General features: G+C 70.7%; 9 protein-coding genes across 9 annotated transcripts; 4 read left to right on the top strand and 5 right to left on the bottom strand.

Moving 5' to 3' along the window:
* Nucleotides 1–1,196: 1,196 nt before the first annotated feature.
* On the bottom strand, nucleotides 1,197–2,177 carry AURANDRAFT_25936 (hypothetical protein; the record flags this gene model as incomplete). Its single annotated transcript, XM_009038258.1, has 1 exon — nucleotides 1,197–2,177. One exon carries the CDS (start codon nucleotides 2,175–2,177, stop codon nucleotides 1,197–1,199), a length of 981 nt encoding a protein of 326 aa, XP_009036506.1.
* A 2,159-nt stretch (nucleotides 2,178–4,336) lies between these two features.
* Nucleotides 4,337–7,393, top strand: AURANDRAFT_63792 (hypothetical protein; the record flags this gene model as incomplete). The annotated part of the gene is made up of 4 exons (XM_009038567.1): nucleotides 4,337–4,507; nucleotides 4,889–5,443; nucleotides 6,554–6,835; nucleotides 7,004–7,393. 4 exons carry the CDS (start codon nucleotides 4,337–4,339, stop codon nucleotides 7,391–7,393), a joined length of 1,398 nt encoding a protein of 465 aa, XP_009036815.1.
* A 334-nt stretch (nucleotides 7,394–7,727) lies between these two features.
* On the bottom strand, nucleotides 7,728–8,393 carry AURANDRAFT_13493 (hypothetical protein; the record flags this gene model as incomplete). Its single annotated transcript, XM_009038257.1, has 1 exon — nucleotides 7,728–8,393. A coding segment is annotated over one exon (666 nt), but the record flags the coding sequence as incomplete, so codon positions are not given.
* A 521-nt stretch (nucleotides 8,394–8,914) lies between these two features.
* On the top strand, nucleotides 8,915–9,730 carry AURANDRAFT_12990 (hypothetical protein; the record flags this gene model as incomplete). The annotated part of the gene is made up of 1 exon (XM_009038568.1): nucleotides 8,915–9,730. A coding segment is annotated over one exon (816 nt), but the record flags the coding sequence as incomplete, so codon positions are not given.
* Nucleotides 9,731–10,272: 542 nt separating this feature from the next.
* On the bottom strand, nucleotides 10,273–10,668 carry AURANDRAFT_63791 (hypothetical protein; the record flags this gene model as incomplete). Its single annotated transcript, XM_009038256.1, has 1 exon — nucleotides 10,273–10,668. The coding sequence occupies one exon, from the start codon at nucleotides 10,666–10,668 to the stop codon at nucleotides 10,273–10,275; it is 396 nt and encodes a 131-aa protein (XP_009036504.1).
* An 858-nt stretch (nucleotides 10,669–11,526) lies between these two features.
* On the bottom strand, nucleotides 11,527–15,842 carry AURANDRAFT_71532 (hypothetical protein; the record flags this gene model as incomplete). Its single annotated transcript, XM_009038255.1, has 2 exons — nucleotides 11,527–13,644; nucleotides 14,616–15,842. 2 exons carry the CDS (start codon nucleotides 15,840–15,842, stop codon nucleotides 11,527–11,529), a joined length of 3,345 nt encoding a protein of 1,114 aa, XP_009036503.1.
* A 263-nt stretch (nucleotides 15,843–16,105) lies between these two features.
* Nucleotides 16,106–16,558, top strand: AURANDRAFT_63789 (hypothetical protein; the record flags this gene model as incomplete). Its single annotated transcript, XM_009038569.1, has 1 exon — nucleotides 16,106–16,558. The coding sequence occupies one exon, from the start codon at nucleotides 16,106–16,108 to the stop codon at nucleotides 16,556–16,558; it is 453 nt and encodes a 150-aa protein (XP_009036817.1).
* A 2,036-nt stretch (nucleotides 16,559–18,594) lies between these two features.
* AURANDRAFT_25565 (hypothetical protein) lies at nucleotides 18,595–19,125 on the top strand (the record flags this gene model as incomplete). The annotated part of the gene is made up of 1 exon (XM_009038570.1): nucleotides 18,595–19,125. The coding sequence occupies one exon, from the start codon at nucleotides 18,595–18,597 to the stop codon at nucleotides 19,123–19,125; it is 531 nt and encodes a 176-aa protein (XP_009036818.1).
* A 149-nt stretch (nucleotides 19,126–19,274) lies between these two features.
* On the bottom strand, nucleotides 19,275–25,265 carry AURANDRAFT_63788 (hypothetical protein; the record flags this gene model as incomplete). Its single annotated transcript, XM_009038254.1, has 3 exons — nucleotides 19,275–19,642; nucleotides 19,725–24,820; nucleotides 25,021–25,265. 3 exons carry the CDS (start codon nucleotides 25,263–25,265, stop codon nucleotides 19,275–19,277), a joined length of 5,709 nt encoding a protein of 1,902 aa, XP_009036502.1.
* Between the last annotated feature and the right edge of the window lie 251 nt (nucleotides 25,266–25,516).

Here is a 25,516-nt window from a genome sequence, read left to right as displayed (position 1 = left end):
TGGACACGCAGAGCTCGGCGTCCGCCAGGGCCTCGGCGTAGCGCTCGAGGCGCACGAGCACGAAGGCGCGGTTGCAGAGCGTGCTGCAGTCCCGCGGCTTCGCCTCGAGCCGCTTCGTGTAGCTCTTCACGGCCGCCTCCCAGTCGTCGACCATGTCGGCCCCATCGCGGGCTGCCATCGTCTGTTCAAATGGGCGGTGCACCCGACTCGTCGCGCCGCGTGTGGCAGAGCCAAGCGCTCGCCGACAAGTGCCGACCCGCGCGCCGAGCCGTGTGCACCCGCCGCGCCGGACCACACCCAATCGACCATGTCGTCGTCGAGCGAGCGCAAGGCCGCGAAGAAGGCGCGCAAGGCCGCGAAGAAGGCGAAGCAGTCGCCCATCGACGCCCACTTCGCGAAATTGAACGCCGTCTGCGAGGCGACGCCGGACTGTGTCGGGCGCATCATGGTCTGCGGCGTCGACTCCGACGGCGACTCCGACGAGGAGTCGGAGGAGATGGCGTTCGACGACGCGGCGAAGAACGCGCAGGCGCTCACGGAGGCGCAGGTCTCGCGCATGCGGTGGATCCTCATCACGGAGGCGCGCGCGTCCCGCATCGAGGCCATGGAGCGGGCGCTCCTCGGTGACGACTCGGAACCCGACGAGAACCTCGCGTCGCGCGTCGCGTCGCTCTTCGCCGTCGTCTTCGAGATGGTCAAGGCCGCGCCGCGGAATTCGGCCAAGTTCGACGTCCTCCTCGCGTTCACCTGGGCGTTCTACGAGTACGACACCTGGGTCGGCGACCACCCGTTCGAACTCGGCGCGTCCCTCTACCGCAAGATCCGCAAGCTGGGCCTCGTCTGGAGCGAGGCGCTCCGCGTCGACGACGCTTCGCTCGGCATCGATTCGGAATTCACGCGCGCGGGCGTCATGAAGATGCTCAAGGACTTCAAGGACGAGGTCGAGACGCTCCGCCCCATGGACGGCGTCGTGAACGACGAGCAGAAGCCCGTCTACGAGGTCTTCACCTTCGACTACCTCTACGGCACGGGGCTCGGCTACGACGAGGACGCGTGAGGCGGCCGAGGTCGCACGAAGGAGAAAGCACCGCAGGCCGCTCTTATGTACACGCGAAAGGTGGGCCGCGGCGGGGGCCGAGCGGCCGGCTCGAGCGGCGGCGCGGTCGAGGCGGCCGCGGCGCGCGGGTGAGGACGCCCTACGCCTTGGTCTGGCAGTTCTCGCCGCCCTCGAAGCAGTGGACCTGGTTGTCCTTCTCCGGCGCCGTGTAGTCCTTGACCGTGGCCCAGGCGCACTGCTCCTCGACCATGAGCGCGCCGAAGGCGACGCGGACGTAGCCCATCTCGCCCCAGTACTCGCCCCACGAGTTGCGGACGATCCAGTAGGACGTGCCGTCCTCGACGCCCCAGCCGACGACGGAGATGACGTGGTCGACGCCCTCGCCCGCGCCCGTGGCGACGCCCGTCGTGTAGTTGAGGATGGGCCCGGCGTCGATGCCGCAGGCGATGGAGCCGCGCGCGTAGATCTCCTTCTGCATCGCTTTCTGGCCGGAGATGGACCCGTAGTCGTCGATGGTGATCTGCGGGTAGGGCGTGATCTCCGTGCACGTGCCCGCCGGGGGGAAGGTCGAGCACGTGCGCGCGATGTTGATGGGCGTGCAGGTCCAGTCGCCGCCGGGGCAGATGCCCTCGGTGCACTCGGAGCTGCACGCCATGTAGGGGTTCGACGTCTCGTAGGAGATGCCCTCGCCCTTGTCGCTGAGGCCCTTGAGCCACTGGTAGGGGCCGTCGACGGAGCCGCCGTGGCACGTGCCGCCGCCCTGGCAGTTGAGGATGTGCTGCACGGACGGGTTGATGTCCGCGCCCTGCGCCTTGCGCGCGATCTTCACGCGGTCCGCGAGCGCCGACACGGAGCCGTGGGCCCAGCAGGACCCGCAGTACTGGGGGATGTGCTGGTTGCGGCTCATCGTGAGGTAGCTCACGCCGGAGACGTTGCCCCAGGTGAACTCCGCGGGGAGGTCCTCGTCCTTAATCCGCTCGTGGAGGAGCAGGTGGGACGATTCCTCCGTGGAATTGCCCCGCCAGACGAAGCCCGCGGCCTCGACCTCGTGCTGCTCCCAGACCTCGCCCCGGAGGGCGGCGGCGGGGGCGAGCGCGAGGGCGGCGAGGGTGGGCTTCATCATCATCGTTGAGGGGCTGCGTGCGGAAGAATCTCGATGCTTAAACCGGCCAATCAAAAACCTGCGCGAGGCCTCCGCCCGTCGGCCGCGCCGCGCCTTACGCCGCCCCGCTGCCGAAGGCGTGCCTGCGCGCCTCCCGGTCGGCGCGGTCGAGGTCGCCCGCGTCGAAGCCCAGCCCCGCCACGACGACGGCCTCCTCCGCGGCCGCGGTGCGCTCGTCGCCGCAGCCGATGCAGGGGTCGTCGCGGTTGATGGAGAAGGACAGGTCGTGCGCCTTGTAGGCCGCGATGGCGTCGAGGGAGCCCTCGCCCTTGGCCGTCGTCGGGCACGCCTCGAGGTGGACGCCGCGGTCGCGGAGCAGCGCCAGCGCCGTCGCGTTCTTCGCGGCCGCGTAGCCGTGGCCGAGGCGGTCCGCGCGCATGTCGAGCACGGCCGTCAGAACGTCGTCGAGCGTCGACGAGCGCAGGGGCCAGGGGAGCGTCTCGCCGACGTGGACGGTCGTGTTGAGGCCGAGGTCGTCCTTCGCGCGGCGGAAGCAGTCGACGTAGCGCGCGTTGTCCGCGCCCCACTCGTCGCCCGCGAGGTCGATGCCGACGACGCCGCCCGGCGCGTCCGACCGGCTCCGGGCCGCGAGGTCCGCGACGGCGTCGCAGGCGTCCGGGCTCGAGCCCCGCATCGCGCACAAAATCTGGTGGACGACGACGCCCGGGTGGGCCCGCATGCCCCGGCGGAGGCCGGCCCGCACCGCGGCCACGGCGGCGTCCTGGGAGATGGACGCGTTCGCGTAGGACGAGCGCGCCGCTCTCGCGGGATCGTACCTCACCTCCGTGTACGTGACGTTGTTCGCCGCCTGCGCGTCGACGAAGCGCTCGCTCGCGAGCGCGAGCGTCGCCGCGTCGCCGCCCAGGATGTCGTTGACGACGTCGAAGGCCTTGAACCCGAAGTTCGCGTCGATGAGCAGGGCGATCTCCCACTCGTGGGTCGGTTTGCCGATGGTCGGGAGGGACAGGTTTCGCAGCTGGGACGCCTCGAGCAGCGTCTTCGTGGTGACGGCGCCGTCCCAGTGCACGTGGAGCTCCGCGCGCTGGGCGGTCGCGAGCCGCAGGATGAGCAGCAGCCCCAGAGCGCGGACCAGCGAGGCGAGCAGCCCCAGGGCGCGGACCATCGTGTCTTCTTCTTGCACACACACAGTGCACCCAACTTGAAGGCTCTCGCAATGAGCCTGTGCTCGCTCTCGCGCGTCGCGCAACCTTCGCGCCGCGCGATGAGCACGCTCGGCCGCTTCTCGCGCAGCCTGCGCGTCGCCACCTGCAACCTGAAGATCCGCGACTCGCTGGACGAGACCGTCGCGCGCGCGAGCATCGCCCTGGCCAAGGCCGCCGGCGCCGGCGCCGACGTGCTCGCGCTGCCGGAGTGCGCGCTGCCCGGCTACGACGCGGAGCTCATTCAGGCGGCGACGCCGGCCGCGCTCCGGAGCGCGGAACGATCCATCCGCGACGCCTGCCGCGCGCACGGCATCGGCGCCGTCTACGGCTGTGTGGAAATCAAATCTTCAACCCGACTTCAATGTGCGCGTATGCGACCGTTCTGACGCGAGGTTTTCTGCTGTGCTTCGAGAGCTCGATGAGAGCAATCGATTCGTCCAAAAATCAGCCGAATCGACTTCGATTTGACCGAGATAGAGAGTTCTGAAGTTTGGTGGGGACCCCCCAAACCAGTGGTTGATTTCCACACAGGTCTACGGCGCGCCGCGGGACGGTTACAACGAGGCCGTCGTCGTCGACGGCGCGGGCGACGTCGTCGCGCGCCAGCCGAAGCTGCAGCTCGTGCCGACGGACGCGCCCTGGACGACGCGCGCCGGCAAGTCGCAGCTCGTCTTTCGCGTGGGAGACGTGCCCTGCGCGGTTATTATCTGCCACGACAAGCGCTACCCGGAGCTGTGCCGGCTGCCCGTGCTCGCGGGCGCGCGCGTGTTGTTCTACATCTCCTGCGAGACCTACCACGACGACGTGGCGCTGCCCGCCCACGACGACTGGGCGCCGGAGCGGCTCGACGCGGAGCTGGGAGTGTATAGGGCGCAGTGCCAGGCGCGCGCGGTCGAGAACGGCGTCTTCGTCGTGAAGTCGAACGTCGCCGCGGGCGACCGCGGCTCCCACGGCATGTCGGCGATCTTCGGCCCCACGGGCGTCGTCATCGAGGAGGCGGGGCTCGCGGACGAGAACGTCCTCGTCGCGGACCTCGACCTCGCGGAGGCGACGGCGCTCTACGCGGCCAAATCCGTGCGCGACGGGTACGCGCACAAGGCGACCTGGGACGGCGCGCTGGGCAAGGTCACCGTGCTGCCGCCGGGGTATAAGGCGCCGTTCTGAAGTCGACGCAGCAGGCGTACGCTTCAACACTGAAGATGCCGTCGTTGTTGACGGCGCGACGCGGCGGAGCAATCTCGGGACCGCTCTGCGCTGCCGCCTCTGGCACTGCCGCACGCCCCCGAAACCACCTCGTCATACCTCGAACGTCTCCCATCTCTCAAAGGACGCTCCCGCGACGCTCCCCTCTGAAAAGCGCATCTCAATTCTCGAAGAATCTCACACGCGCTTGACAAACCGCCGCCCGCGCCCGGACGCCACACAGTCTCTACGATGGTCCGCACCTGCTACGAGTGCGGCTGGAAGTCGGACGACATCACGTACCACGTGATGAATTCCGTCCAGGTCGCCTGCTGCACGCAGTGCGCCACGCCAATTCCGCTGTCGGCGCACGTGAAACCCGAGACCGGCGCCATCAACGTCAGCGCCGCGCCGGGGAAGCCGGTCGTCATCGACCTCGCGGACTCCGACGACGACGAGAAGCCCGCCAAGGCGCGGCGCGTCGCTGAGGTCATCGACCTCGAGTCCGACGACGAGGCGCCGCCCGCGCCCGCGGCGCCGCGGCCCGCGCCCGCGGCCGCGCCCAAGAAGGGCCCGCCGGTCCCGCCGCTCAAGGGCGTCAAGCCCGAGAAGCGGCCCGTGAAGCCCGAGGCCGTCAAGCCCGAGAAGAAGCGCCCCGCGGACGACGACGGCGACGTGCCGCTCTTCTCCCTCAAGAAGAAGGTCTCGGCGCCGCCGCCGAAGAAGGCGCGGCTCAGCGAGGCCGGGAGCTCCGACGACGACGGCGAGCCGCCGCCGCCGCCGCCGCAGCGGGCCGACTTCGCGGCCTGGCTCGCGGAGCGCGAGAAGTCCGGCGTGCCCGCGCTCGACGCGGACCAGCGGCGCGCCTGCGACGCCGTCGTCCGCGACGGCAAGAACGTCTTCGTCACGGGGAGCGGCGGCAACGGCAAGTCGCACGTGACGCGGACGATCCTCGACTTCTTCGGCGAGCACTACGGCGACATGTACGGCCAGCGCGTCGCCGTCTGCGCGCCGACGGGCATCGCGGCGACGCACGTCAACGGCACGACGATCCACTCGGCGACGGGCATCGGCGTCCCCAAGTGCAACGAGGACTTCCGGCGCATGCACCAGGGCTTCCGCAAGGAGCTCTGGACGAAGCTGGTGGAGGTGCTCGTCATCGACGAGATCTCCATGCTCTCGGGCGAGTGGTTCGACAACCTGGACCGCACGCTCCGGGAGCTCGCGCACTGGTACGGCCGCGGCGACTTCCAAAAATGGGTCCGCGTGCCCGTCGAGGAGATCCCGCCCTTCGGGGGCATCCAGGTCGTCGTCGTCGGCGACTTCTTCCAGCTGCCGCCCATCCCGGCGACGATCCACGCGGAGACGTACCAGCGCCTCGACGCGGGCCTCTTCCACGCGCAGCACGTGCCCAAGGACAGTCACACGAAGAAGATCTACTTCACGAACCGCGGCTACGCGTTCCAGTCCAAGGCCTGGTTTAACGCGGACATGGTCTACGTGCACCTGCGCACGTGCCACCGCGTCGGCGCGCACGAGCAGAAGTTCGTCGACGTGCTCAACCGGCTCCGGGCCGGGACGCACGCGCCGCGCGACGTCGACGCGCTCAACGCCGTCGCCGTGCCGGCGCCGGGCCACCCGGACGACGTCGACCCGACGGAGATCTGGCCGACGAACGCGAAGGTCAACGCCGTGAACAAGGCGGGCCTCGAGAAGCTCCCGGCGCCGTTGCGGCGCTTCGAGTTCCAGACCTGGGTCCGCCCCTTCCGGAACATCCCGCCCTACATCACGGAGGACGAGATCCGCCACGCGCTCGAGACCTGCGACTTCATCAAGTACAACAAGCTCATCGAGCCCATGGTCGACCTCAAGCCCGGCTGCCGCGTCCTGCTGCTGAAGAACATCGACACGCGCAACGAGGCGAAGAAGGAGCAGCCGCTCGTCAACGGCACGACGGGCCGCGTGCTCCGCTGGGCGACGGCCGCCGAGGCGGAGACGGCGCTCGCGGCGCGCGAGCAGGCGCTCGAGGACAAGCTCGAGGCGGCCAAGGAGCAGCGCGAGCGCAAGGGCAAGCGGTCCTACGAGACGTCGCTCGAGCGCAAGCTCTACGAGGAGCTCCAGAAGCTCCGGAGCCACTGCGCGTCGTACTGCGGCCACGACGTCGACGCGAACGGCAACGCGGCGCCGAACGGCGAGACGCTCTTCCCCTACGTCCGCTTCTCCAAGGGCCGCGAGGAGGTCGTGCTGCCCGCGCTCTTCGACGAGGAGCTCGTGGGCCAGGGCGTCGCCTACGTCATGCAGATGCCCCTGAAGCTCGGCTACGCGGTCACGATCCACAAGAGCCAGGGCATGTCGCTCGACCACGCGACGATCTCCACGTCGGGCTGCTTCGCCGAGGGCCAGGCCTACGTCGCGCTGTCGCGGGTCACGGGCGCCAAGGCGTTGGCGCTCGCGCGGCCCCTCAAGGGCGTCGACGTGAAGACGCCGAAGCTCTCGAAGACGTTCTACGACCTGTGCGACGCGCTCGCGAAGGAGGCCGAGGACCTCGGCGGCGCCGACGCGCTCGGCATGGGGCCCGTGGCCCTCAAGGGCGTGCTCGAGGGCATGCCGCAGTCCGCGGCGCGCGACCGCGCGCTCGAGATCGTCGCGAACCTCGACCCGTCGCTCGACCAGGACGCGCCGGGCGTGCTCCACTGGCAGACGAAGAAGCCGTCCGTCGCGCGCGAGGAGTACGGCGGCTCCGGCGTCGGCTCGACGTCCAAGGGCAAGGCCGGCCGCTGCTACAAGTGCCAGCAGCTCGGCCACTGGGCGAGCGACTGCCCGAACTGAACACACTGTCCCCCCCGAACAAGACCTAAGCTCCCTTTCCGATCGAGATGATACATACACGCGACCTCCAGGTGCACGCTCCCAGTCCGACCGACAGTTCCCTATGTACGCGCGCGACCGTGCCCCCAGACTCCCAAGTGCACGCTCCCAGTCCGATCGACAGGTCCTATGTACACGCGATCCCCCCGGCCTAGGGCGCGGCGAGCTTCGGGAACGACGCGACGCGGCGGATCGTCGCCGCGAGCCACCGCGTCCAGGGCATGGCGTCGGCCCACTGGTTCCCCGCGTCGGCCTGGCCCGCGGCGGCCCGGATCGCCTCGTGGCGCTTGTAGCTCTTGAGCACGAAGCGGTCCACGGCGAACTTGACGAAGAGGCCGAGGTAGGACGCGTACATGAGCGACCCGGCCAACAAATTCGCGCGGTTCACGCCGCAGTCCGCGCGCGCGGCGGAGTACTGCACGAAGACCCCCGCGACCATCTGCGAGATCTGGGCGCCCGTGACGACCTCCGGCAGGAACCACGCGGGCTTGGCGTCGACGGCCATGAGGCCGTAGTACGCGTACATGAGCGAGTGGACCGCGTAGTTCATGGCCACGAAGTAGAGCGCGTGGGGCGCCTCCGTCGCGTAGGAGTGCCAGCAGTAGAGCAACACCGTCAGGTGGTGGTACCAGTGGAGGAAGAGGAGCCGCTTCTTCCGGAGCACGATGAACGCCGTGTCCGCGAGCTCCGCGAACTTCGACAGGATGAAGAGCTGGACCCAGAGGCCCGCGGCGCCGCGGCCCCAGTCGTCGGCCGCCGCGTGGCAGAGGCTCCGCCGGAAGGGGAAGGCCCTTAAATTGCCCAGGAGGATGGGCGCGGTGCGCAGCGCGCCGCAGACGCTGAACGCGGCGAGGAAGAAGTTCCAGCACGCCAACGCGCGCTTCATGTCCCAGGGGTTCCGCTTCTCCATTCTCCGGATGCCGTAGGAGAAGGCGGCGATGTAGAGCGCCGTCGTCGCGACGGGCAGCCACATGGCGCCGAGGAAGTCGGCGGTCGAGACGCGGAAGGGGCTCGTGGCCGCGACGTGCGGGTGGAACCGCTGCTCGAGGTCCAGCCAGGCCCGCAGGAGGCTGCCCATCGTGCCGATGCGGCAAGGGCAAAGGCGTGTCCACGAGCCGAGCAACACTCACGACGCCGTCGACGAGGCGCGTTTGCCGGGCCGAAGATGGATGACAATACAGCCAGCCAAGTGGGAGCCAATCGGGCAGCGTCCAAAGCGCTGGTATTCTCAAGCCGATGTTGCATAGCAAATCTCCACTTCAGCAGCCAATCGGCGTCGCCTTCTCCGTCCAGTGCGCCCTCGTCGTCACCCTCCCGCAAATCATGAAGTTCGCCGCCCTCGCGCTCGCCACCCCCGCCTTCGCCATCCGGGGCGAGGTCTGGGAGCAGCACGAGGTCGAGGCCGCGGGCTACGTCTGGCGCGGGAACGCCACGGAGGAGAGCTCCCACCTCCTCCTCCACAAGCACATCCAGGACGACGACCTCCCCGCCGAGTTCACCTGGGGCAACGTGAACGGGACGAGCTACCTCACGATGAGCCGCAACCAGCACATCCCCCAGTACTGCGGGTCCTGCTGGGCCCACGGCTCCGTGTCGGCGCTCGCGGACCGCGTGAAGATCGCGCGCAAGGCGCAGGGCGCGGACATCAACCCGTCCGTGCAGCACATCCTCAACTGCCACGGCGGCGGGTCCTGCCACGGCGGCGCCGTCGACGGCCCCTACCAGTGGCTCCACAAGCTCTCGAAGAAGGGCGAGGGCATCTCCTACGAGACGTCGAACCCCTACATGGCGTGCTCGTCCGAGTCCGAGGACGGCATCTGCCCCCACGGCGAGTGGACCTGCACGGACATCAACATCGCGCGCACGTGCTCGACGTTCCCGTCGTCGGGCGGCACGTGCTCCGAGATCGCGCAGTACCCGCAGATCCTCATCGACGACTACGGGTCCATCTCCGGCCAGGCCGCGATGCAGAAGGAGATCTACGCGCGCGGCCCCATCGCCTGCGGCATCGACGCGTCGCCGATCCTCAACTACACCAAGGGCGTCTTCGTCAAGAAGGGCCTCTTCCAGATGGTCGACCACGTCATCTCCGTCGTCGGCTGGGGCGTCGAGGACGGCCAGTCCTACTGGATCGTCCGCAACTCCTGGGGCGAGTACTGGGGCGAGATGGGCTACATCCGCGTCGGCTTCGGCAGCCTCAAGGTCGAGAGCCAGTGCGCCTGGGCCACGGTCAAGGACTACACGGCGCCGGAGAAGCTCAACCAGGTCCACTGCTACGAGGGCGGCGAGAACTGCCAGACCGCGGGCAAGGAGCACTCCGGCGGCGGCGGCTGCGTCTTCCCGCCCTGCGACAACGAGGCGACGGCCTAGGCGCCGAGAGAGAGACGCCTCCGTGCACATACCGGCGCCCCCCTGTCCATAGTCCTCGCCTTTTAAGAAGTCGGCCCGGACGGCGGTGCTTCCGGGTCTGGCGGCGCGAGGAACTTTCGGGCCTCCCGCGTGAGGGACTTGTGGGCCTCGAAGGCGACGCAGACGACGGCGGCGACGACGGTGGTCGCGCGCCCCCACAGCCCTTCCATCGTCCAGGCGACAGGCGCGTCCTGCGAGACGAGGAGCGCGAGGCAGCTGCAGCCCGAGAAGTGCACCACCGGCGCCGCACCTTGCCGTTGGCCGAGTGGACCATTCTCGTCGGCGCCGGCCAAGCGCGCCGTCGCGCACCCAACCATGTCGAGCCCGGCGCCGTTCCCGCACGCGCTCATGAACGAGCCGCTCGCCCTCGACGTGCAGAGCGTCGAGGAGTGGGGCAACGGCCGCGTCGTGCCCCTCGTGCTCGCGCGCTGCTACGAGGCGGCGCCCGACGTCGCCGCCGTCGCGCCGTCGACGCCCGTCGCGCCGAGCGCGCCGAGCGCGCCCCACTGGCGCAGCGAGGACCAGGCGCGCGGCCGGAAGCGGTCGCGGCTCGACGGGCCGCCGGCGCCGCGCGCGCGGCGGCTCCCGCCCGAGAGCGTCGGCGTCGTCCTCGAGTACTGCGGCGGCATTGCGTTGAGCGTCTTCGCGCGCTGCGGCAAGGCCGCGCACGCGCGGGCGACGCGGCAGGCCGCGGCGTCGCTCGCGCGGCTCACGACGCTGCGCCTCGGCCACCCGGCCGTCGCCGACTGGCGCACGGACGTCCGGCTGCTGTCCGTGTTCACGGAGCCCCCGAACCTGCTCGCGCTCTTCGTCACGGAGAACCCCATCGGCGCGCACGCGATCCCGCGCCGCGGCCTCCTGCGGACGCTCTGCCGGAACCGCACGGACTACGCTAGGCCGGACCACCGGGCCTTCGCCTTGAAATGCGCGTTCCGCTTCGGCGACGCGGCGCTCGTCGAGGCCTGTTTGCTGCGCATGAGCGCCGACGAGGTGGCGCGCAACGAGCTGCCGCCGGCGGCCGCGCTGCCCGCGCGCGCGCGGCCGTTTTACGAGCAATGGTTCTCGTCCTACACGGACGCGGACGAGTTCTGCCGCCGCTTCGCGCGGTGCAGAATTCTCAAGACGGCCCACGTGCGCGCGCAGCGGCGGGAACGGCCCATCCCGCTCGACCAGTGCACGACGCTGGCCGAGGCGTGGCGCGACGACGTCGACCGGTCCGTGCGGAAGCGGTTTTCTTCGGTGAACGACGTCTCCGACGTGGACGAGCCGCCGCCGCGCTATTTGGACGGGTCCGAGCTGGTGTTCCACTTCGTGCACCTCGCGCTCACGTGCCCGGAGGCGCGCGGAGACGTCGTGCCGCCCGTCGAGCCCCGGGACCCGAAGCTGCGCGCGGGCGGCGCGCGCGCGCCCAAGGGGACCGCGCGGCGCTTCTTTCCGGGCCTCGCGCACCCGAAGCGCCTCGCGGCCTTCGTCCAGGCCGCCGCCGCCGCGGAGCGCCTCGACCACGTCGAGCGCCTCTACCGCCTCGGCGCGCCGCCGTTCTATTCCGTCACACACGCGCTGGGCGCGTTCATGCACGCGGACGAGGACGAGGACGACTGGGCCGACGGCGACGCGTTCCTCCGCTTCCTCAGCCGCGTGCCCGAGGCGGACTAACTGCCCGAGGCGCCCTAAGAAGTTTGTACTTAGTCCCCGAAGGGCGCGTCGGACTCGAGGCGCTCGGTCACGGCGAGGCTCGCGGGCGCCGGCGGCGGCCGGCGCCAGCCGTCCTCGCCGCGCGCGCAGAGCGCGACGAGGTGGAGCTGGCGCGCCTTGTCGAGCGTCTTCCAACCGTCGCCCCAGTCGCGCTTCACCTTGGGGAAGGCGAGCACGAAGGGGTCCGGCGCCGCCGCGACCGGCGCGTCGGCCTTCTTGACGAACTCGAGGGCGACGTAGAGGCTCAGCACGTCCCACTCCGCGGGGCTCAGCGACCCGGCGCGGTCGGGCACGCCCATCTTGTCCACGGACCGCGCGAAGCCCGCCGGGTCCTCGCCCCGCCGCAGCTCGAGGAACGACGGGAAGGGGTCCGCGCGGATGAGCTCGAGCCCCGCGGCCTGGGCCAACTCCTGGAGCACGGGCAGCGGCGCGAGCCACTCCGGCGAGTCGACGGCGAGCGCGTCGTCGCCGTCGCGGAGCTGGAACCAGTAGCGCAGCCCGAAGGCGTCGCCCGCGTCCGCGGCGCCGCGTAATTTCTCGTAGGTCGCGTCCTCGAGCCACACGCTCAGCACGCGCCGCTCCGCCCGCGCGGCCTTCGCCTCCGCGACGGCGCTCAGGCCTTTCCGCGCGTCGACGGGCGCCTCGTCGTCGACGTCGACGCGCCACCAGGGGCCCTCGCCGACGGCGAAGGGCGTCTCCGGCGTCGCGCGGCGGCCCCGCGCGAGCGCCGCGCGCGCGAGCGCGCGCGCGTCGATGGTCGTCGCCACGAAGCGGCCGCCCGCGCGGAGCGCGAGCCCTAAATCCCGGAAGAGCGCCTCGGCGCGCGGCCGCGTCTCGAACATGTAGTGGATCGCGAACTGCATGGACGCGACGTGGAAGGCGTCGCGCTGGAGCGGCCGCGGTCGCGAGCTCCAGGCGCCGCCGTCGCAGGACCCGTCCCACGTCGCGAAGGCGCTTTCGCCGTCGACGAGCGACGTGTTGCCCAGCGACGCCTCGACAAGGCGGCAGGGCACGCCGGCGAGCTTGTTGCCCATGCCCCGCAGGCGCCCCGCGGCGTCGTCCAAAGACTGCTTCGCGATGTCGACGCCGACGTAGTTCGTGGGCTTCGCGTTCGCCCACTTGGAGAGGTCGCCGCCCTTGCCGCAGGCGAGATCCAGGACGCTGAGCGGGCCGCCCGGGGGCCGGCTCGCGGCCGCCGCCTTCCGGATGAGCTCGCTCTTGACCCAGTTGTTGAAGCGCCGCATGTGGTAGATGCGCGTCTCGTGCTGCGTGCCCCGGTCGCGCTTGAGGGTATTGTAGAACGACGCGGCCGTCGCCTGCGACGCGCCCTCGACGACCTCGAGGGGCCGCTTCGCCGGCGGCGCGCGCGCCGGCGCGGCCGGCGGCGGCGGCGCGGCCGGCGGCGGCGCGCGCACCGGCGCGGGCGGCGGCGCGCCGCGGTCGCGCTCGAACCAGACTTCGACGGAGCCGCCGTCGTCCGCGGCCTTGACCCAGGCCGTCGGCCGGTCGCCGTCGCGGCGCACGACGGCGAACTTGCGCCGGGCGTGGAGCCACGCGCCGTAGTCGCGGAGCTTCGGTGCGTCGGCCGGGTCCGCCGCCGCGAGCGCGCAGGCCGCGACGGCCGCGACGGCCTTCGTGGGACCGGCGACGTCGCGCGTGTAACCGTCGTTGCGCACGACGAGCGCGACGCCCAAGCTCGCGGGCGCGGCGCCGGCGACGCGCAGGGAGCTCGCGACGCTGCCGTCGTCGTTGAGCACGCGCAGCTCGAGGGGCCGCGGTTCCGTTCGCGTCGCGAAGAGGCAGACGGCCGCGCCGCTTCCGTCGACGGCCGCGGGCGCGACGCACGCGGCGACGGCGCCGGCCGCGTCGCGCGCGAGCACGGCGGCCTTGCCGTAGGGCCGGCCGTCGCGCGGCCGCGCGAGGTCCGCCGCGTAGGCGGCCAACGCCGCCGCCTCGCCGGCGCTCGCCGACAGGGCGCAGCGGCCGCCGAGGCGCCGCCAGGCGCACGCGTCGCGCTCGTAGCCGTCGACGACCGTGATGTGCAGCGTTTCGGGGAGGACGAGGCCCGCGTCGCTCCAGTGGAGCGTCGCCACGTAGTGGCCGTCGACCTCGAGGCGCGCGGTCGACGGGCCCATTGTGCTCTCTTCACGGTCTGTCGCAATCTTGTGGCAACGCTGCATCATCTCTGCTCGTCGATCGAGAGCATGGGCCGTGGCGTCGCTGCTCTAGGACTCATGCGTTCGCGCCTTCTGCTGCTCGTCGCCGGCGCGGCGAGCTTCCAGACCCATCTGAGGAGGACGCCGCAGATCCCGCGCTGCCGGCGCCTCTTCAGCGGCGAGGACCCGGAGCGCCAGCGGATCCTCGACGAAGCGAAGCGCATCCTGGAGCGCGCGCAGGCGCCCGACGACGACCCGGGCCGCGAGGGCCGGGGCATCGCCACGGGCGCCCTGATCGGCGGCGTCTTCGGCGGCCCGCTGGGCATGATGCTCGGCGCGTCCCTCGGCGGCAACGTCGGCGCGGCCGCGGGCGCGAATCTCGCGGCGAAGAAGCGGATGCGGGAGCTCGGCGTCGACGACGACATCCTGACGCAGATCGGCGCCGCGGCCAAGGACCTCGACGAGGCGACGGAGAGCCGCGGCTACGTCGAGAGCGCCTTCCTCTCGGGGGGGTCCTTCGCGCGGACGCTCGAAAGGGACCGCGACGCCGCCCAGGCCGCGGCGGAAGGCGCGGTCAAGGGCGGCGACGACGACGCCGCGCGGCGCTACATCAAGGCGCGCATCGCCCTCGACAAGCGCGTCTCCGTCGCCGCCGCCGAGGCCGACGACGCCCAGCGGCGCCTGAAGAATCTGGACGCGGACATCGCGATCCTGCGGACCCGGTGCGACGACCTCGACTTCCTCCTCGCGCGGCGCGTCGTCGCGACGGCGCGCGGCGACGCCGACGTGTCGCCCTTCGACGTCGCCGACGGCGCGCTCATGGACCGGTTCCGGAAGCTCGAGGATAAGTAAGGTCACGAGTTGGAGATCGCGCGCGCGGCGTCCCGGCACGCGACGAGCGCGCGCCGCTCCGGCGCGCGCACGAGGAGCGCGAGGCGCAGCCTCGGCGGCGTCGCCGGGTCCGCGAGCGCCGCGGCGTCCTCGTCCTCGGAGCCGCGGTAGGCCGCGAGGAGCGCGTCGCACGCGGCGACCAAGTCGCCGGCCGCGGCGCGCGCCGTCGCCTCGCTCGTCGCGGGCAGGCCCGGCAGCTCGTCCAAGGTCGCGCGCTGGGCCATGAGGGCCGTGAGCAGCCGCTCGGGCAGCGCGTCGTCCGCCGCGAGGCGGAACGGCGCCGCGCCGTCCGCCGTCGCGCCCAAACCGAGCTTTTCGAGCGCCGCGCGCTTCGCCTCGTAGTGAGGAGCCTCGGGGCTCAGCGGCGCGTAGAGGTCGCGGCCCGCGTGGGCCGCGTGGTCCAGCGCGAAGCCATACAATAGAAGGAGCCACGCGTTCGGCAAACCGTCGTAGCAGAGCTTCAGCTCGTCGCCTTTTTTGGCGTTTCCCGTGCGCCGGAGGACGAAGCCGTCGCGCGCGTCGTCGAAGCCGTGGTTTTCCGGCGCGCCCGGGTCGTGGTTGTGCATGTCGACCACGGGCAGGAAGGCCTTGATCGGCGGCGCGCCCTTGCGACTCACGGACACGCAGCGGCTCCAGATCATCGACACCGCCCAGCTAAACCCTTCGAGATCCAGCCAGGGGAAGCGCAGCGACGCCTTCACGGCCGCGCTCAGCTGCTTGCCCGGGTCGCTCTCCTCGACGGCCGCGCGCGACTTGTCGACGATCTCCGAAAAGTCGGACGAAACCTGCGACCGCCAGCGGTTCGCGAGCTCGAGCGCGTCGGAGCCCGCGAGCTCCGCGAGCTCGGCCTCGGACCAGCGGAGCAGCGCGTGCGGCGGCGTCGCCGGGAGCAGGGCGATGTGGGGGCCCCACCTGCTCTTGGCGCCCTTGCGGCGCTCGTAGAGCAGCCGGAGCGCGAGCGCGTCGTCCTCGCGCGTCACCTTGCCGAGCAGCGCGCCGAGCGCGCGCGCGTCGTTGGCCTCGCGCTCGCCGCTACAGACGAGCGGCGACCGCGCGTGGAGCATGGCGTCGAAGGGCACGAAGACGAGCTCCGCCGGCCGCTCCGGCGACGCGTCGACGTCGCAGGCGGCGACGACGGCGCGCGCGTCCGAGTCGCCGGCCGTGAGGCCGAAGCTGTCGTGGACGACGATGTCCAGCGTGCGCGCCCAGGCGACGTAGCTCGTCGCGTCGAAGGGGGATGGCGCGACGAGCGACGCCATTGTCGACGCGCTGTTGCTTATGCGCGACGCTTCGCGCGCGCGCAGCGCGGCGACGGCGAGGACGCTCGGAGAGCCCGGCCCACCTCCTCCGAGGTGTCTGTGCCGCAGCTTCGCAGCTCGCCGACATGCAACAACACGACCGCTATCACGGCTGCTTCTAAAGTTTGCCGTCCGTTTTCGAGTACCATTGGCCCTACCCAAAAAACCAACAAGGCCTGCCGCAGCGGGCTCCCCCACCCACGGCACCGTCTTCTGCGCCGACCATGCGGTGTTTTTACGGGCTCGTCGCCTTCCTGGGGGGCGTCGCCCTCGCCGCGCCGGCGGCGGACTTTGAGTACCCCGAGGCGTTCCGCCAGCCGAAGCCCTCGGAGAAGACGCACCTGCGGCGAGCGCTGGACCCGGACCACGCCGCGAACAAGGTCTACCCGCCGGACCCCGAGGAGGGGTCGCCCAAGACCTTCGACGTCTGGCGCGAGAAGTTCCGCGAGCTCTACGAGAAGCAGCGCGACGGCGTCCTCGACAACGAGGGCGTCTGGCGCGAGCTCTTCGATCGCGAGCTGCCCGTTTTGCCCGACGTGCTCTCCGCGGAGGAGGAGGTCAAGGCGGGGCTCCGCGCCGTGGGCATGGGCGTCGAGGAGCGCATCCGGTACATGGTCGACCACGACGTCAAGCCCCTCTGGCCGCCGAAGATCTTCGCCGCCGCGGAGCTCCGCTAGGGAGCGCGCGCCGCCGCCGCCCCGAGACGCGCGCGCGCGCGTAACCGCCGCGCATCCCGCTCGCGACCTCGTCGGGCGCGGCGCGCGCGTCGCTGCGGAGGCCCGCGTCCCCGGACGGCCTTCGTGGGAAGGCGCGTCCCGGGCCCTCGGGCCGGGCGCGGGCGACCTCGCCGGGCGCGGCGACGCGGGAAGGCACGACCCCGCCGTCCCCTCCGCCGACGCCGGGTCACCCCGCTAGGAACGAACAAACATTTAACACTCCTGGCACGCCACAGGACAGGCTTCCTTCGCATGCACGTCGTCGTCGTCGCGGACCTTGCTCTTGCACCGCTTGACGATCTTTTTCTCGACCCACGCGCAGTCGTTCTTGGATTTCTTCGAGTACCAGGACGTGCTGTCTTCGCACGGGGCCTCGCACTGGCCGCAGGCGATCGGGCAGGCGTCGAAGCTCGAGACGTCGCCCTCGTCCGCGTACTTGCTCTTGCACCGCTTCGACTTCTTCGCGACGTAGTCGCAGTCGTATTTCGACTTCTTCCAGTACCAGGACGTGCTGTCTTCGCACGTGGGCTCGCATTCGCCGCAGGCGACGGGGCAGGCGTCGACGCTCGAGACGTCGTCGAAGTCCGTGTACTTGCTCTTGCACCGCTTCGACTTCTTCGCGACGTAGTCGCAGTCGTACTTGGACTTCTTCCAGAACCAAGACGCGCTATCCTCGCACGCTACCCTCGTCGTGGGCGCGAACGTGGGCTCGGCCCCCGTGGCCTCGCACCAGCAGGGGCTGAACTCGGACACGACGTCGATTTCACCGTCCAGGTCCGTGTCGTCGCGTCGGCGCCGCCAGAGAATCGTCCTCCGCGCAGAGCGGGTACGTGTCCTCGCAGTCGCAGCCGCTGACGTCGTGCCACGCGTCGCCGTGGGCCGCCGTCTTGAAGAAGGCGCGGTCCTCGCCGCAGTGGCAGGTGCCCTCGGCGCCGTCCCAGTTCGCGTACCTCCGATTTCTAACATGCTCGTAATGACGCGCGTGTTCTCAAAAATCTACAGGAAACGGAAGGAGCTGCTCACGAAGGTCTTCGAGTCGTGGCAGATCTTCCACGACATGTTCAAGGCGCGCGAGCTCGCGCGCAAGCTCGCCAACGAGGCGCCGCCGCTGGCGCTGCGGACGCGCGGGGGTGAAGTCCGCACGGCCGAAGAGGAGCTGCTGGGAGAGGCGGACGGCTGGCTCGACAAGCTGACCGGATTCACGGTAACCCAATTCCTGAAGAACGGCATCGCGCGCGTCGCCGCGCGCCTCGTCCCAGGGCGTCGCGACGGGGCGGTCCGTGAGCAGCCGAAACGGGTTGCCCATCAGCATCTGCGACCCTCTACCAAAGGGGGGCTGTCCGCGTCCTCAACTCACACCACGAGCACCATGACGGCGAAAAGATTGCCTGCCCGCACGGCCATGCTTACAAACAACACGCACTTACCAATCGTTGGCCGGAACGCAACATTAACTTATTGAACCTAGTAGTTTACTTTCGAAAAGTGGTTGGACGTCGTCGATGATGGTCGCACGATCTCTGATGCTGGGTTTGGCATGTTCCAGGCCAGGGGGAGAGAAACTGAGCACACTTTGCAGTGGGAATTCGGGGTCGGGCATCCCAGAACTTCAGCCCGCTCGTCTCGGGAACACGCAGAAGCTGAGATTTTTCCCTCTCTCTCCCGCGCGCGCGAGGCGGTCCCCGCGGCGAGGTTCTGGGTGCTCGAAGGTGCTACACTTTTCAGACCGCGCGCTCGTCGCCCCGATTCCGGCCGGCAGCCGAAAGAGTGTAGCACCTTCGGCCCCCCCGAACCCCGTCTGCAGCCCCGCGCCGCCGGCCAACCACATCGTCCCGAGCGAAAGACGACGTTTCAGCCGAGCGATACATTTCACTGCAACTTGGTCCGTTGATTGGTAAGTGACACGACAGGGAACGATGTTTCCTCCAATGTGAAGAACTGATGTTGACAAAGAGCACTCGGCGTGCTCCGTGATGGCAGTGCGCAAGCTTCAGGCCATGCTCAAGCTCCTCGCATGCCTCTCCGCGGCGTCGGCGCTCAAGCCGCTGGACCGGCGCACCCTCTTCTCGGGCGCCGCGGCGGCGCTCGCGCCCGCGCGGCTGCTCGCGCCGGCGCCGGCGTCCGCCGTCTCCGGCGGCGGCAAGGACTACGCGGAGGCGACGATCAAGGGCCAGGACTTCTCGGGCAAGACCTTCAACAACAAGGACTTTAGCGGCTGCGACGCCGTGGACACGAACTTTGCGAAGTCGAAGCTGCGGGGCGCGCGCTTCTTCAAGGCCGACCTCGCGCGCGCCGACTTCTCCGGCGCGGACCTGAGCGCCGCGTCGCTCGAGGGCGCGAACCTCGAGGGCACGAAGCTCACGGGCGCGCTCGCCGAGGGCACGGCCTTCAGCCAGACGATCCTCGACGCGGGCGACCTCACGGGCGCGGACTTCACGGACGCGGTCATCCAGCCCTACGTGCAGAAGGGCCTCTGCGGCCGGAAGGACGTCACGGGCGCGACGCGGGACTCGCTCTTCTGCCCGTGAGAGACACAGCCGTGTAACGAAGCGGACGTTAGAGGGGTTTGATTTGCGGCGCTGGGCCCGGCCGAAAGGACGTCACGGGCGCGACGCGGGACTCCGAGTCGCTCAAGATTCTGCCCGTGAGAGAGGGCGACAGCAAATTTGACGAAGCGTTAGAGGGATTTGCGGCGCTGGGCCCGGCCGGGCTGGTAGGGGCTGTCCGCGGAGCGCGGCGCGGGCTCCGTGAGGTGGAGCGCGTCGCGCTGGAGCTCCATGGCGCGGAGCTCGGCGACGGAGGCCTGGTAGGTGCCGTGGCGCTGGCCCAGCGCGGACCGCGCCTTGACGGCGCGCGCCTGGTAGTCGATGGCCTCGTCCAGGATCAGCGCGCCCGCGCGCCGCGTCGTCGGCGTCGGGTCCGTGATGAGCTTCGTGCCCTGGTTCCGCGCGATGCGCGCGAGGCCCGCGAGCGCGTGCGCCGTCCGCGGGTGCAGCGGGCCGAGCTCGCTCTCGTACATGTGGAGCGCGAGGGCGTAGTACGCGCCTGCGCGCGGGAGAGAGGTCAGCAACGGCGGTGTTTGCGGCGGGGAAACACACGTCTCGCGGCGGGACGCGGGGCGGCGGACGCGCGGCGTCGATCTTCGACATGTCCATCTGCAGCGACCCGAGCGTGACGCAGACCTGGGCGACGTCGAGGCTCGGCTTGCCCTCGACGCACGAGCTCTCGCGGATGTCGTAGGACTCCATGAGCTTGTCCTCGGCGATGGACCAGAGGTCCGGCCGGCTCAGCAGGAGCAGCCGGCTGAAGCGGAGCAGGCTCCGGTGCTCGCCCGGCGGCGTCGGCGGCTTGAGGTTCTCCGGCGTCGCGTCCGTGTTCGTCCGCTTGTACCGGTTCGCCGATTTCTTGCCGTCGCCGGGCGCGCGCGGCGGTGGCTCGTCGTCGTGGTCCGCGCCCTTCCTGGGCGCCGAGTGCGTGAGGCGCTTGAAGAGGGAGCTCGCCGGCGCGCCGGGCGTCGACGGCGGCTCGTCGGCCTTGGCCGCGGCGACCACGGCCGGCGGTATCTCGCCCTGGCTCGCGGACCGCGCGAGGCGCCGCCCCGCGGGCGCCGGCGACGGGCGGATCGTGTCGCCGAGCGTCGCGTGGAGCTCGCCGACCTGGGACGCGCAGAGCTGGTAGAACGTGCCGAAGCCGTTGAGCGCGTCCGCGGCCGCGAGCTTGTCGCCCGCGACCTTGGACAGGCGGATGGAGTGCGCGAAGCAGCTCTCCGTGAGCTGCAGGGCGAACTGGTGGTCCAGCGCCGTGCCCGCGCGCACGTGGCACCAGCCGAGCTGCGACAGCGCGCGCGCCAAAAGCTTCTTCTCGCTCTGGCTCAGGTGCTCCTCGCGGTCGTTCGACGCGAGCAGGCTCGCGAAGCCGTCCTCGCCCAGCGCCTCGTGGTCCACGCCCAGGATCGCCAGCGCGTGGCTCAGCAGCGCGATCGACGACTCGCCGAGCGGCGACGCCTCCGCGTCCTCGCGCGGCCGCGGCTCCATCTCGAAGCGCGCGTAGAGCTCCGCGAGCTCGATGTAGGACTGGAGCCGCGCGCTCTCCGTGATCTTGATCTCCTTGGGGCTCAGCGCCGTCTTCCGCGCGACCTTCTGGGACGCGACGCGCCGGTAGAGCTGCTCGGCCTCGCGGTACAAGCCGAGCGTCGTCGCGCCCTTCGCGGCGACGAGACTGTAGGCCATGGCCTTGTCCTCGTTGGACTTGGACCGCGTGTAGTGGTCCGCCAGCAGGAGGTGCAGGTCGCTGCGGCCGAGGTGGAGCGCCGTGATGACGCTCAGGAGCGCGGGCTTCGTCTCGGGCCGCGTGTGCGTCGTCCGCGTGCCCTCGACGAGCGCGAGGCAGTCCTCGAAGAACTCGGCGATGCGCCGGTGGTACTCGCGCTTCTGCTCGTCGAGGACCACGCTGTAGATGACCTCGGCGATCTGCTGGTTCTTGAAGCGGTAGAGCCCGCTCGACGACGCGGCGCCGTTCTCCGAGTCGCACTCGTCGCGCTCCTTCTCGTCCTCGCCGGGCGCGTCCGACGCCTTGGGCGACGCGCTGTCGACGGCCCAGGACCGCCGCTGGTTCGGTAAAGAGGGCTTCAACAGCGTCTCGTTGCCGAGGGGCGGGTCCTGGGGCTGGATGAGCGCCGCGGCGACGAGCTCCGCGATCGCGTCCGCGGACTTGGACCGCTTGGGGCCCGGGAAGCAGGTCCGCAGGGCCTCCTCGTGGAAGACGGGGCCGAAGGCCGACGCGAGCTTGACCACCGTCGTCGCGTTCAGCGAGAGCGTATCTAACCGGTTCGTGATGATGCCCGCCATGGAGCTCGGCATCATGAACGACGAGTCGCCGCGCGTCGGGATGGACAGGCTCTCGAGCGCGAGCACGCGCCGCCAGACGTAGTCCGCCTCCTTGACCAGGAAGCGCGCGTCGCGCCGCTCCAGGGACCAGAGCACCGTGTCCGTCGCCGCGGACACCGTCGCGGTCCGCGCGCTGTTCGTGAGCATGGCGCGCTCGCCGATGACGTCGCCCGCGGACACCTCCGAGACCTTGACGCCGTCGACGACGCACTCCATGGCCCCGCTCTCGAGCACGTAGATCGTCGACCCCTTCTCGCCCTTGGTGATGAGCGTCTTGCCCGGCGCGCAGTCGATGCGGACCATGCGGGACGCGACGTGCTTGAACTTGGCCTCGTCGTCCAGATTGATGAAGCAGGGCACCTTCTGGAGCGCCGACTTGACGACGGCCAGCGTCTCCTCGGACATCTCGGAGCTCAGCGTCTCGCCCTCGAGCACCGTGTCCTCGATGCCCGCCTCGGCCTGCTTCACGTGCTTCTCGATGGACTCGACGAGCGCTAAGATGAGCACGGGGATGCCCGCGCACTTGCGGAGCACGTTGTCGACCGTGCCCGGCGTCACGGAGTGGCCCGGGATGTCTAAAGCGGCGCAGAGCAGCTTGCAGGACGCCGCCGCGCCGAGCGGGTCCAGCGAGAGCGTCGTCGTCGTGTACGTCGCCATCAGATTGTCCCAGACGTTCGGCGCGCTCAGCTTGACGCCGCCGCGCTTCGTGAGCACGACGACGACCTGGGCCGGCCCGACGTGGCTCTGCTTCTTCGTAACCAATTCCTCGAGCAGCTCCCAGGACGGGAAGTCGAGCCAGTGGCCGTTGTCGATCAGCAGCAAAGTCCGCCGCGTCGCCGCGCGGCGGCTCGGCGCGGCCACGAGCGCCGCGATGGCCGCGGCGAGGATCTCCAGCTTGAAGCTCTTGTTCAGCGCCGTCCACTCCGGCGAGTCCATGCCGTCGCCGTCGAGGAACGCGAGGCGGTCGCCGTAGGCCGCGACTTGGGACTTCGTCATCCGCTCGCGGATGAAGCGGCTCAGCGAGTGCTTGTCGTCGTCGCCGGCCCCCGCCAACGCGCCGCTGGCCTTGCGGAGCTTCGTCGACAGGGCCCGCGACGGCGACGGCTTCGGGTTCGCGTCCTCGGAGTGGCGCGTCCGCAAACTCGCGTCTTCCGCGGCGTTGCCCGACCGCGCGTCCGCGCGGCCGAGCGCGCGGACGACGTCGGCGGCCCGCGGGCTCCGGCCGCCGTGGCGCGCGTAGACGAGGCTGCGGATCACGTTGATCCAGATGGCGAAGGGCCGCTGGAGCGTCACCGCGTCCGCGGACGCTTCCACGACGTCCCACGCGCCGCCGTGCTTCTCCGCGATCTCCCTCAGGAGCCGGCTCTTGCCCAACCCGCTCTCGCCGTCGACGCAGACGAGGCGGACGACGCTCTCCGGGTCGTCGGACTTGGGCGGGCCGCTCAGGGACCGCAGCCGCAGCGACGGCGACGTCCGGGGCGACGGCGTCGCCGACGCCTTCAGCGACCGGCTCGAGCCCGACGGCGACGACGCGCGGCCCGGGAAGAGCGCGCCCGCCGACGCCGACGACGTCGTCGCCACGAGCTTGCGCGTCGACTGGCCCATGGTCTCGAGCAGCCGCTTCGGCGACAGCGGGCTCCGCGGGCTCCCCGGCGAGTCCGGCTGCGGCGACGCGGACTCGTCCTCGCGCGCGGCGGCCTCGACGATGCCGTCGATGGACGCCAGCAGCTTCTCGCGGCCCGTGAAGGGCACCTGGGCCTCGTGGGCCGCGCTCGCGGTCACGCGGCCCCGGTCGCGCTCCGACTCGGCGAGCGCGAAGACCTTGACGGGCTCCGCGAAGCCCTTGGCCTTGATGGGCTCCATGGCCGTGAAGACGTGGCGCGTCGACTGGGACTGGCGCGCGGCCCGCGACACGCGCTCGTCGACGAAGATGGGCTCCGACTGCTTTTTGGAGGCCGCGGCCATCAACCGCGCGGCGAGGTTCACCGTCGGCCCCATGACCGCGTACTCGCACCGGTTCGGCGCGCCCACGAGGCCGCAGAAGCCCTTGCCGACCGTGATGCCGCAGTAGGCGTCGACGTCGAGGCGCTTCAGCGCGCGGACGACGGCGAGCGTGAAGCGCACCGCGCGGTACTCGTTGTCCTCGAACGACGACCCTCGAACCCCGAAGAACGCGATGGCGACGACGCCCTTGTCGTCGACGATGAACTGGCGCAGCATGCCGCCGCGGTCCCGCACGCAGAGCTGGACCGTCATGAAGCAGTCCTGGACCTTGTCGAGCTCGCCGTCCATGAGCGCGTCGCCGAGGCCGACGACGTTGATGAACACCGTCGTCACCTGGCGCTGCTCCGCCAAATGGTCCTCGGGCGCGCGCCGCGAGCTCGAGTCCTTGCGCTCGCGCTGGAGCTCGCCGGCGGAGCCCAGGGACTCGTAGATCTCCTGGACCGCGGGCACCGTGAAGCACTTCAATACCTCCGCGTGCGCGCGGAGCCGGAGCCGGAACGACGTCCGCGCCTTGTGCTGGAGCTGGATCAGGTCCGGGATCTCGCGCGCGATGGCGTCGCCGCGCGGCGACCGGTAGGAGTTGGACCGCTCGCCCGACCGCTTCGGCGCCGCGCCGACGTCGCTGCTCGACTTGCCGCGGAACATGAGCGACGTCATCGACTGGCGGAGCCGCCCGTGCAGCAGGAACACGGACGGCTCCAGGTCGCTCGGCGCCCCGGAGAAGCCGTTGCGCGCCAGGCGGCGCCAGACCTCGGGCGACAGCGACGTCTGCCCCGCGGACGCGCACGGCTCCGCGACGCGGATCTGCTCGAGCGGCTCGCCCGCGACGATGAACTCCCAGCGGTCCCGGTCCCCGAGCCGGTAGGCCGTGAGCTTCCCGGCGCCCAACGCGCAGTGCATGGACAGGTGCACGTCCACGCCGTCCTCCTTGACGTGGTGCACGGACCCCGGGCCCTGCAACGCCAGCGCGCAGTTCGCCGCCGCGGCCACGACGCCGTTCAGCGCGACGTCGCCGTCGCTCGCCGCGAGCCACGTGATGAGCATGGCGTCGCCGGCGAACTTCAGCACGTCGCCGCCGTGCTTGACGATGATGTCGACGGCGCGCGTGTAGATGGCGTTGATGTGGCGCTTCAGGGCCTCGATGCCCAGGGACGTCGACAATCTTGTAAATCCCGAGATGTCGACGAAGAGGAGCGCGCCGCGCGTGGACCGCGCGGACGGCTCCGTGAAGGTCTTCTGCATGAACTTGCGGCTCATGGCCCGGAAGCTCGACTCGGAGCCGCCGAGGTCCGTGAGCTCCGCGTGGACGCCCGCGGGGCTGAACTTCGCGAACCTGGGCAGGAAACGGGTGCGAAATTCCCGACTTCAAAGGCTCCTCTCTCGGTCGCTTTCCGCTCGTTTCGGCTGATTTTTGGACGAGCGATCATCTCTCGGAGCGCTCTCGAAGCGTGGGTGCTGTTTCCGAAACGCGCGCGCGCGGAACACTCACGTTGAAGCTACGTTGAATCACCCTGTTCCTGCCCTGTGGCGAACGCGTTGAGGAGGTCGTTGCGCGACGTCGCGTCGAGCTCGCGGCGCCGCGGCGACGAGCCGGGCCGCGGGCAGAAGAGGGACCGCTTCGCCTCCGGCGCCTCGTCGCCGTCGCCGTCGTCGCCGAGGGCCGGCTGGTCGACCTCGAACGTCACGACGGACTTGCCCCGCGCGAGGCCGCGGCTCGGCTCCCGCGCGAGCGACTTCTCGCTCGGGCGGCCGAGCACGGGCGCCCAGGCCCGCCCCATGCTGCCTCGGTCGACGGGCCGCGGCGCCGCGGCGGGCGGGATTCGCGGAATCTACGGCCGCGACCGACCCTCGCGCCGCGGCGGCCGCGGCGCTCGCGGCGCGGGCGCCGGCCGGATCACCGGCCCGGCGGCGGCCGAGGACACGAAACCGCGCGGCGGTCGACGGTTCCCGCGTCGGCGCGCCCCGCGACGGGCCTAGGCGAGGCAAACGCCTTCGCGGCACGCCCGCGCCATAGGGCAGCCCCCAGCCC

Source organism: Aureococcus anophagefferens (assembly GCF_000186865.1).
Source record: "Aureococcus anophagefferens unplaced genomic scaffold AURANscaffold_8, whole genome shotgun sequence".
NCBI classification, from domain to species: domain Eukaryota; class Pelagophyceae; order Pelagomonadales; family Pelagomonadaceae; genus Aureococcus; species Aureococcus anophagefferens.
Note: the sequence above shows the minus strand (reverse complement) of the source record. Positions and strands in the feature narration are given on the sequence as shown.